The 11813-nt window shown below is 33.0% G+C and overlaps 2 protein-coding genes across 2 annotated transcripts; one reads left to right on the forward strand and one right to left on the reverse strand.

Annotated features, from left to right (window-relative positions):
• Positions 1-853: 853 nt before the first annotated feature.
• LOC134266547 (eukaryotic translation initiation factor 3 subunit K-like) lies at positions 854-5967 on the reverse strand. Its single transcript, XM_062748767.1, has 8 exons — positions 5841-5967; positions 5224-5322; positions 4921-5041; positions 4748-4822; positions 2348-2414; positions 2102-2179; positions 1646-1771; positions 854-945 (listed from the first exon to the last, which is right to left on the reverse strand). The coding sequence occupies exons 1-8, from the start codon at positions 5891-5893 to the stop codon at positions 914-916; spliced, it is 651 nt and encodes a 216-aa protein (XP_062604751.1). The 5' UTR covers positions 5894-5967; the 3' UTR covers positions 854-913.
• A 207-nt stretch (positions 5968-6174) lies between these two features.
• On the forward strand, positions 6175-11808 carry LOC134266563 (tetratricopeptide repeat protein 9C-like). The gene is made up of 3 exons (XM_062748789.1): positions 6175-6536; positions 10206-10379; positions 11425-11808. Exons 1-3 carry the CDS (start codon positions 6266-6268, stop codon positions 11640-11642), a joined length of 663 nt encoding a protein of 220 aa, XP_062604773.1. The 5' UTR covers positions 6175-6265; the 3' UTR covers positions 11643-11808.
• The last annotated feature ends 5 nt before the right edge of the window (positions 11809-11813 follow it).

Below are 11813 nucleotides of genomic sequence, written 5' to 3' on the forward strand. Positions count from 1 at the left end.
TGTTATAAATAAATTAAAATTGTCATTTGACTTTTACTGTATCTTGACAGACATGGTGTTGACAATAAATAACATATTATAAATGTCATTCCAATTTTATCAAGGATGAAATGACTACTATCTGGCTTGATGATATTTACAACCATGCAGACAGACTTCCATATGCCCAAAATATGTGGAAAAAATAATAATTGAATAAGATTTTCAAAATGTGCAATGATATTTTAATACCTGACCAATTTTACTCCCATCCTGGGACATGAACACAACATGATTTGGCCTGAATCAAGGGGCTATGGATTTCACAATTTTGGTAAAAGGATCATTGCATATTATAATGCAAAATTGCTTTCCAGATATCCAGGATTAATTTTTCTTTTGGCCCCATCTGTTAGGTCCAAAGGGGGCACTTTTGGCTCCCCTTTATCTGTAAATAATATATCCATTTTGCTAGATGCACCTTTCTTCATCAAAAATATAAATGTACTTGGATCATTGGCATAAAACCCAGGAGCAAAGGAAAAATATCCAACTGAACTCTAACTCTTACATTACTTGTGTTGTTATACAGAATTTATTTGTTGATATTGTAGGTAGTACATGTAATACAAATTCAAAATGACATCTTTAAAGAGTAAAAATTCCATCTTTAGGTTTAAGTATACTTCTTTCATAAATAAATGTAATGCTTGTTTGTTGCTGCAAGTATGGGAATCAAATAAAACTGATTCAAAATCCAAGTCTCTTCCATTAGCTCTATAACAATGCATCTGGGAATCACTGAAACTACCTACATATCACATGTACACATGTAAATTAATTTAAATATTATAAGACAATAACAACTTTACAATGAGATGCACAATCTGTTTTTATGTATAATAGTGTTCATGACAATGTTCTCTGTTTTACATCACCGACAATTTGCCATGATGCCTGCAACACCTGAAAAAGAGGAATCATATACTTTAAACCAAATTCAGTTATACATGTACATAGACAAGGTAGTGAAGGTATGATTTGGTCTAAACAAGCTTTTATAAATCTATCAGATGAAACATTTTTACAAAATTCAATTATTACAGTAAAACTCGGTTATAGCAAAGTCCTGGAGACCCATGAATTTAATTCGCTATATCCGTAATTTGTTATATCCGTATAATGAATTCGTATAACCATTATAGCGAATTCGCAATATGCATGTTTTCCTTCAGGTATTACTACCAAATATGTTATGGAAGCAAATATTACAAAACATATCTTCGATAACTAAGGTTTTATTATGAATTGAATTTTATATACAAATGCTAAACGGAAATGAAGTCAGTTCAATTTATCAAACTTTTTATAATCTTTGAAAGTTCGTTATAAAAGACGTAATTTCATTATATTCAACCCAATGGGACTCAAAATCAGTTCGCTATATCCGTAAATTCGTTATATCAGAGTTCGTTATAACGGTAAAATTTTACAAAGATTTGTTAAGAATTTTGCCGGGGACCCAGAAAAACTTCGCTACATCCATGAATTCGCTATATCCGTGTTGGTACTAAATGAGTTTTACTGTAATAAGAAATTGTTTTAAAATATTTTGATGGATATTAAATTAACTTTATGAAAAGAAACAATACTCCAAGGTACTCACTGTCAAACGTGATTTTCTCGGTGATATTCTTTGTTTTGATGTTCTCCTCCTGGTTCATGATAAATACATTCCCGTCTTCCTGAAGCTTCCAGCCATATTTGTTAATCCACTGCTGGACCTGGTCCTCTGTAAGAAAGCAAAGTTTTATAATGAATTTATTTTTTAAAAAACAATATCACTTAGTGTAAAATAAAAACACCTTCATTATCTATAATTATCTATAATTGATTTTCTAATTCTTCTGCATTAAAACATATTCCTTATTTTTAAAGTACACAGTACACATGAAAATATCAGATTTGACCCAAAAGCTGGGGGGGGGGGTGGTTGAGTCATTAATGACCATTCTGAGGAGTGGCTATAAACATTTACTTCATTGCTAGTACATCTAAATGTACATGTATATGCATTTAATTATTTCTTTTTTATTTTTTCATCTTCTGTTTCACTTTGTACCTGGAATATCTCCCAGTAATTCTTTCAACAGATCTGATGGTATTGTCTGGTAGGTTGCTGCTATTACATGACATACAACTGAAAAGAAAAACCACGCACTGATCAAGTATCAGATGTGTGCTTTGAAAGTGGAAACTAAAAATATTGATTTCTTTCCTTCTTTACATGTATCAACAAATAAGATGCTTCACTTTCATTGAAAAATTGATATTGAATACATTACCCTTTTCAATGCCATGCACTTACATTTTCTCACAGAATCATCAAATCCTTTGATATTGGAGGTTAAGTCAGGATTTGCTCTCAAAGCCCCCTGTATCAATCAAAAGTAGAAGCATTAACAATCATAGTAAGTCTTCAATTTGCAATTCTCATCAACATACAGGGTTAATCAATCTATAAAATAGAGGGAGCATAGCTTATACGAGGGGTTATCAAAAAGTTCGTGGACTGAGCCTATAAAATTAGTACTATGTTGTCTGTGCTTTCAAAATTTATAAAGAACATAAAATAACAAAAAATAAAGAAATGTTGAAAATTTTAGCCTGATACGTTCATTATTTTCCAAATTATTATAAAATGAAAACGACAATATATGATCACCCGGCGCTGTCGTCGTTTATTTTCATGACGTCCGATAACGTCATTGTTTTTTCATTGTCCGCATCTTCTACCTCATACACTTTCTTGATGAGAAACCCTGGAGCTAAGAAAGGACTTAAACCCGCCTTGTTTATATGACTTTACAATGTCATGAACAGTAGCCTTCAATGAATATAATATTCCAAATGGATTAATACATTGGGAGAGATCCGCGCTTGATTGTGCAGGCATATTTTGCTTTTGGGAGTTCAATATCTACAACGCATGATCAACGTCATTTTCTGACGTGATTGATTTTTCACACCTTGACTGCACATCGACATGAACTGTGTAATCCTTTTCTCTCTGAATCTATTTTGACATGAAAAGACAAGTACTCTGGATCCGTTTTACTTCTCTTCAGCAATTTCAACATATTTTAGGTCTATACCAGTTTTTATCAGGGACAAAACTTTATAGAATGTTGGAAACGGAAACCCCTCCCCCTTTTTGACGTCATTTTCAAGGCCTCATTTGTTCGGACATTCTATGTAAAATTTGCGATAACATTCCATAAAACTTCCAGAATGAAGTGAAAATTTCGTATTTTATGAAACAATTGAGTCCAGACACATACCTATTTTAACGGGATTTTTGGATGTCAAATGACCATATCAAAAGAGTTTTTCTCAGTTACACATAGGTCGCAAAAAACGTCGTGTTCGAGGTTGCGCCGCCTGGACATACCATTGCTTACAAAAACATCACTAATTTATTAAAAAATAAAATTTATGATTTATGGTTTATTCTTTAGATAGAAAAAATGATGCTTATTAGATATTTTAAAATTCATTGATGTGCTTAAAGCGGTTTTAATTTTATGACGCTAGTCCACGAACTTTTTGATTACCCCTCGTAGCCATGCATGTTCACAATCTTTAATGACTTTATTTTAGGGATGTCAACGAGTACCCGTTTAACCGGATACTCGATTGAACGTCCGAGTATCGAATACTAAAATCGGTACTCGGTTACTCGGATGTATATTTTTAAATATTTCTAAGGTTATTTATTAATGCATTAAAATATCGGTTTTAATCGTAAAATGTTCATTGCACTTGTACATACAGTAATTAGGGTTTCCTGAGCCTCTCCAATGACCGTTATCGCCTGTGGCAGTGTTTATACAGTAATTACCGTGACCAAGCACCTGCTACCTACCTGGCTTTTCTCGCCTTCGGCTGTCTTCTACCCTTATGTTTAGTTTGCTCTAATTATTTGTTTTCATTGAACATCGTTTAAGGTCTATTATATATGTTTAAATAAATTAGAGAATTTTGTCAATTCTCCAGAAGCCGTAGATTCTAATGGGAAAGAGACAGACGATATTGCACGTGCGATTGTTGATATGGATGCGTTTGATTACGTGCCTATTAATGCAAATGTTTGAATGCAAAGGTTTTAAAAATCTTACGTCCATCATTGCACCAAACTACAACAATCCGTCTCGTAATTTTAATGAAATCAATGATCGAAAAGTGTTCGAAGATCGTAAATCCGCTCTGTTAGAACTTTATCAAGTTAATACTGTACATGTATGTAGCTCTGACGACTTATCACTTGGACGTCAAACGCATTGATAGAGTTACATTACAATTAGGGAACAGATTATTTTTTTTTAACAAAACCACTGTGAGCCATTTATGATTTTTATATCTCGTATTTATCTGATAAATAAATTGGACTTCAAAAAATGTTAGATTAAATTTCGTCGGGCACAAAGTTGTCATAATTTACAGGTAAACCTCCCATCAGACCATGTGGTTTTATTTCAATGTTTTACAGTTATCAATTAAATTGTTCATATTTATTTAGACTTTTACCGAGTACCCGGGTACTCGATCGGAAAAACGTCCGAGTAACCGAGTATTAAAAATTGACCGATTTGACATCCCTACTTTATTTAAATAAAATATTTTGGATTTCATAAAATCAATTTCACATTTTCAGCCTAATTTGTGTCTCTTTGATTTAAAGATAATCACCTGTCCATAAAATTCTTACCCAGAATTCCCTAAACTGACACGTCTCCAACAAGTGTGCAAGGTTCATGACTTGTGCTGTCGGCTCTTCATCATGCTAAATAAAAATGTATAATTTCTTTTTATTTACAATTTACATTCACAACTAATGTAAAAAAACTAAAATGCAACTGGGAAAAAAAGAATACTTCTTACCCTGACAGCATCAATCAAGCATTTACACAAAGTAAAGTCTGTATGAGGCATGTTCGTGAGAGCTTTCAGTAAAATCTGACATGCCACAGTAGTCTGGTAATGCATGGGATTAAACTGATATCTACAAAGAAAGTAAAATGTATAGCCATAGTTATGAAAAGTTCACTGTATGTTTTCAGGAAGCATCACCGAAGTGATATGTTACATTCAATGTAATACTATTGAAATAGATGAATATTGCCATTTCATATTGCAATTTGAATTTGCTGACTCAATCCACATCTATAAAGTAACAATACTTACAGTTTAAGGACAGCCAAATTAGCCTCTAAGTCATAGGTTCCTTCTTGTGCTTGCATTGAAATATACTTTTCCAAGGTTCCCAAGTTTTCCGGATTGTACCTTTCAACAAAATAAATTTATCTGTAGAATCACTCAATATAATTAACAAGAACATAAAAAAAGTAAAACCATCAAATTCAACAGGTCATGTTACCATGCTTTATATACAACTAATTTGAATGTTATGATGCCAATGCCATGGTATTATGCACTATAAAATAATGGACTTAACAGCTGAGAATAGGAAATTATAAAATAATAAACAAATGGTCATTTCATAAAGTTTTAACATCTGATCTTCTCATCAATTTGTACAGACTACTAACAGACAGAAAAAGACGATCCAACCCAAGTGCTATTACATGTAATTCAATCTAAACCTGTTGTCATATTTTTTTCTCTTCAGAACCACTTTTCATTCCAAAGTTAATTATTTGTTTTAAGTTTAGCCTTTTTTCCTTCAATGGTCAAATAGGCTACAAATCTATTGAAAATGGTCCCATGGGTAGGTTAGGTTTGTAAAGTTGTAGCTGTACTTCATTCTAAAGGTTTTAAAAAGTGGCTGTAGAGCACCTTACCTGTCTATTCCTTTCAGTAAGGCAGCAACATTTGCTCTCATTGCTTCTGCCATCTTCAGTTTTAGACCGGTGACATGTGCAGCATCAATGTCTTTTAGACACTTGAATAACGAATAACTTCATTGATTTTTTCTCCTCACTGTCAAACGTTTTACAGATGTATTTTTATTTACGACATTAATCTCGAAGAAATAAATGAGATAATTTTGTATTTTCACATTTCAACGACTTTAACGGCTGAAAAATAATTCAGAGGTTTATTTTATTATTAAAATGAAATGTGTTTTCAAAACGGTTTTTTTCCTTTTTCATTTTACGACAACCAAACGTGAACTGTCATCAAAACAAGAAAAATTTTACAGTACTGTAAATACTAAGGTGATAAAGAAGTTTAAGAACTCTTTTTAACTGTCTTCTTCGACAATATGGCCTCACCACTTAAGAAACCAAATGATGAAGATATGATTACATCAGCAGAAACATTTAAGATGGAAGGAAATGAATATTTTAAAAGCAAGAATCTGAAAAAAGCTATGGGAAAGTATCACAGAGCCATTCTGCAGCTTAAAGGAGTGGGTTCTGATGAAAAGATGAGTGCAGTAATGGGATTGGATAATCAGCCTAGCAAGAAACTTTCTCCACAACTAGAAGAGAAATTTAACAAGTTAAAAACCGATTGTTATAACAATCTTGCTGGTATGTGTCCCAAAAATAAGGCTATTTTATTTCAATTATTAATGTAAAGATGCATAAACCTTATAGAGACATGTGTTACCAGTAGTTTACATGTTGTTAATGTCTTGAACAACAGTTGAATACCTGTATAGGTCCCTGCAAAAACATAAGCTCAGTGAAGACGTAAGCAAATGTCTTGCATGTGCATATACACAACTAGATAGAATGTTCTATCATTAAATTGATATTGTCCTGCAGACCCGGTTGTGGTGAGGGCTTGTCCCAAAACACAGTAAGATTATCTTAAATATTACACAACTTACTTGATAATACATGTAATTAATAATGTAACAGAAGAGGAGAAAGTGACATCCAGACCAGGATTTGCCTCCCCCCCCCTCAATCTCCAGTCAGATTTTCTATTAAATGAACTATCTGTCCACCAGTGATGGAACCTATCTGATCACCACAATATTCCTGCCTTCTTAAAGGCTCACTGAAAGATGCAGTATCTCAGGCATGGGATTCAAAGTGTGATCTCCACACCGGGACATTGCAAAATCGGGGATATACATGTAGTATAATAATTATTGACCAAATCAATTATCACTTGTTGACCAAAACTGCTTTTCTTTGTTAAAGTAGTAAACTTTTGCTTAATGACCAAACAGCATCCTTGGGTGAAGGGGAATTTAAATTGTTAAAATACACATATCCCCTCCAAGGGGAAATAATAAAAAAAAGACTGGGGTCATTAAAAAATCTTCTTTCAAGAACCACTTGAAACAATTGAAAGCAATAGGGTAGTGTAAACATTTTTAGGAGTGGGTCTTACATAGAAATATAAAGGAAAAATTGTTTTCACTGTCCATTTTAAGGGTAGTGTGAATTGTTCAAATCATAATACTGGGGCCAAAGTTTTACATAGAAATATATAGGAAAAATCTTTGAAAATCTTTTTGTACTGCAGAAAAGCTGAAACTTTTGAAAGCATCCTAAGTGTAATATTAAATTGTTCAATTTACTCTGAAATAGTTTTACATATAAATATATAGAAAAATCTATATTTTATAGAAAAGTAAATAAAGCTATATAGTGTAGATTCTAAATTGTAAAAATATATATGGGCAAACAAAATTTTACATAGAAATATATAGGAAAAGTCTTGGAAAATCTTTTTCCTGGGCCAGGAAAGCTGTTTGAAACAGTATTGTAAATACAATAAGGTAGAAATATATAGGAAAAATCTTTGAAAATCTTCTGCTCAAGAACTGCTGGGCCAGGAAAGCTTTTTGGAAGCATGCTGTCTTGGGGAACCAAAGTTTTACATAGAAATATATAGGAAAAATCTTTGAAAATCTTCACCACTACTGGGCCAGAAACCAAATTATGGAAGCATCCTGGGATAGTGTAGATTCTAAATTATAAAAATCATGACCCCCGGGGGAAGGGTGGGGCCACAATGGGCAAACAAAATTTTACATATAAATATATAGGAAAAAATGAAAATATTTTAAAAGCCAGGAAAGCTGAAACTAATGTGAAAGCATCCTAGGGTAGTGTAGATATTAAATTGTCAAATCACAGAGCCACTGCAAAGTTTTAAAGAAATATATAGGGTTCTGATGAAAAGATTAGTGGAAGCAGATAATGGGATTTATAAAAATCAGCCTAGCCACAATGGGCAAACAAAATTTTACATATAAATATATAGAAAAGAAATTTAACAAGTTAAAAAGCATCCGGTAGTGTAGATATTAAATTGTTATAACAATGGGGAATCAAAGTTTTACATAGAAATATATGTGAAAATCTTCTTCTCAAAAATAAGGCTATTTTATTTCAATTATTAATGTAAAGATGCATAAGTTTTACCTAGAAATATAGAAAAATCTTTGACATGTGTTACCAGAAAAGTTGAAACTTTTACATGTAATTGTTAAATTGTCTCATGACCCCCAGGGGAAGGGTTGCCACAATCAAAGTTTTACATAAAAATATAGGAAAATCTTCTTCTGAACCAAAAAAATGAAACTTATTTGCACATGAAGGACTGGGGTAGTTGATTTCAAAATGTCTTAATTATGATCAGTTGGGTGGGGTGGGGCATATTACAAGGGGGAAATCTGGTAAAGAACAGATCAGGTGAATGCCCATGGGCCTCTTGTATTATATATCCGATATTGCTAAGATTGTCTCAAGTCTCTGTGACAGTGAATCTCCATTCAGGTGCTCTACCAAATGAGCTTTCTGGCCATCGAGCAGCAATTAAACTGGTCTGACTGCCACAATAATAAACACTTGGGTTATACAAATTGAGTAATTCTTTGATATTTGTTGGTGTATTCATATGCATCTAATCATTCTTCATACACATGTACATGCATGACTATGTGGTTTGATCATAAAAACCTAAGACCTAAGTTATTGCATTGCAATGGGCATCAATATTCATGTCAATGTTTTCACATTTTTAGCTCACCTGAGGAGAAAGTGACATCACATTTTGTCCAGGATTTGTCCGTCCCGTCTGTCTGTCTGTCTGTCCGTCCGTCTGTAAACTTTTCACATTTTCGACTTCTTCTCAAGAACCACTGGGCCAATTTTGACCAAACTTGGTACAAAGCATCCTTGGGTAAAGATTAAAATTCATATTAAATGAAGAAAAGACAAAAAACATTAAAAAATCTTCTTCTGAACCACTGGGCCACTGAAACTTAGTGGAAGCATCCTGGGGTAGTGTAACCTCAAATCATGACCCCCATAGGGCGGGGCCACCAAAGTTTTACATAGAAATATAAAGGAAAAATCTTTGAAAATTCTTCTGAACCACTTCTTATGTGGAAGGTATTAACTAAATTATCCTCCCCTCGGGGCCACATGGGGAGAGAAATATAAAGGAAAAATATTTGAAAATCTTCTTTTCAAGAACCACTGGATCAGAAAAGCTGAAACTTACGTGGAAGCATCCTTGGGTAGTGTAGATTCTAAATTGTTCAAATCATGACCCCCAGGGGTTGGGCGGGGCCACAATAGGGAATCAAACTTTTACATAGAAATATAAAGGAAAAATCTTCTTCTTAAGAACCACTGGGCCAGGAAAGCTGAAACTTATGTGGAAGCATCCTTGGGTAATGTAGATTCTAAATTGTTCATATCATGACAATCAATGGGGATAGTTTTACATGAAATATAGGTGAAAATCTTCTTCTACCATAGCTGAAACTTATTTTGAAGCATCCTATTATATTATATATCCGGGGGTAGGGTGGGGCCACAATATTAGAAATATAAGGAAAAATCTTTGAAAATCTTCTTCTCAAGAACCACTTCTATGTGGAAGACTAGGATAGTGTAGATTCTAAAATGTCAAATCATGACCCCCTGGGGTTCAGGTGCTCTACCAAATGAGCTTTTGAAGCCATCTAAATTGTACAAATCATGACCCAGCAATTAAACATAGAAATATGGTCTGAAAACTGCCACAATAATAAACACTTGGGTTATACAAATTGTTCAAATCATAATTCTTTGATATTTGTTGGTGTATTCATATGCATCTAATCATTCTTCATACACATGTACATGCATGACTATGTGGTTTGATCATAAAAACCTAAGACCTAAGTTATTGCATTGCAATGGGCATCAATATTCATGTCAATGTTTTCACATTTTTTTTTATTTCAGCTTGTTTATTGCAAGAAAAAGAACCTAACTACAGTAAAATAGTGGAATACTGTGATGAAGTACTTCAGGTTTCTCCTGGGAACATCAAAGCACAACACAGAAAAGGTGTGGCCTTGTATCACTTAAAAAAGTATGAAGAATCCATGTCAACATTACAGAAAGCAGATCAAACTGGTAATCTATCAAAATATATGTATTTCCAGATCACCACACTGTGGTTTTCTGAATCCATATCACCACTCTCTGAAACTGATGACGTGGTACGCAAAAACATGACGTTATTTTTCTTGCGTGTAAAAAAGTCCCTTGTTATTGTGCTTTGTTTTATGGATAAATATTATACAATTGATCTCTAAAATTTTATTTTGCTATATTTTGCTAGTTATAAGGGAGTATATAATAAATTTATCATTATAACAGTAACTTGATCCGAAGATCCGTATCACATCTCATTGACAGACACTGATGATCCGCGCCTGTCAACTCGACGTGATACGGCCCTTCGGATCAAGTTACTGTTATAATAATATATATGTATCTGAAGAGTGAAATACAGTTAAACACGCTTATAAGGAAGTGCCAAGGATGGACAATTTTGATTTGTTATAAGTGTAATTCGTTACATCCATTAATATCACAATTTTTTTTAAAGTCATGGGGAATGAATATTGCTTTGCTGAAAGTGTCAATTTATTATCAGAATGTTCGCAATAAAGGTGTTTTACTGTATTGGCTTGCACATGTACATGTATATAGTGTATCTATGACTGCTGTTAGATTTTGTATGCGAGTTTTTTCTTCAGAGATAGAATAAACCAGGGTTCTCCTGGACTGACTTTTCCTTGGAGCAATGTGTATACAGTCAAATTGTGTCATCTCAAACTTGATGGGACTAGAAAAAAATTTCCAAGATATCCAAGAATTATTGATTACAAGGTTTAAATACATAAAAAAGAATAGTTGGAATTTCCAAATGACTTCAACATATCCATGGTACTCAAGATATCTAAGTTTGAGATTACAGAGTTCAACTGTAAATGTATTTGAAAATGATCCACTTGTCATGAAGGTTTTAGATTTAATAATGGGAATTCCTGTAACGAAAGGAATAATATCTCATTGTATAGATTGATTTTAGTCTTTCATTTGTTTCCTTTTAATTTGAAATCATTCATGTATGGCAAACTTGTGAGTTTCATGCACTTGTTTGGTTTTACAGATTCGTCTACAAAGAAATATCTTCAGATGTGCAAGAAAGCAATTGAAAAACAAGACATTGAACTGCAAGCTACTTATAAAGCCATGTTTCGAGGGACATCAAAATCCAATTCTAGCACAAGTTGTGACAATGTTAATGGTTTAAATAGTAAGGAAATAAATCAAAATTCATCAGCTGATTCAATAAATGGTCATCCAAAGATAAAAGAGATCAGCTGAATAAAAATAAGGCTAACTCAAAAGCAGGGACCATTCCAGTGCCAATTTCTGAAAAAAAGAATTGTGTAAAATATACAAGTCATACATGCTCAAGCAATTCCATTTATCTTGGTGCCCAATGTTCATTATAAGATTTTTAGATCTGTCCATATTTAATAAAATACAAATAAA

The sequence above is a fragment of the Saccostrea cucullata genome, unplaced genomic scaffold (assembly GCF_032062105.1).
Source record: "Saccostrea cucullata isolate Sc308-1 unplaced genomic scaffold, CSIRO_AGI_Scuc_v1 ctg434, whole genome shotgun sequence".
Taxonomy (NCBI): Eukaryota; Metazoa; Mollusca; class Bivalvia; order Ostreida; family Ostreidae; genus Saccostrea; species Saccostrea cuccullata.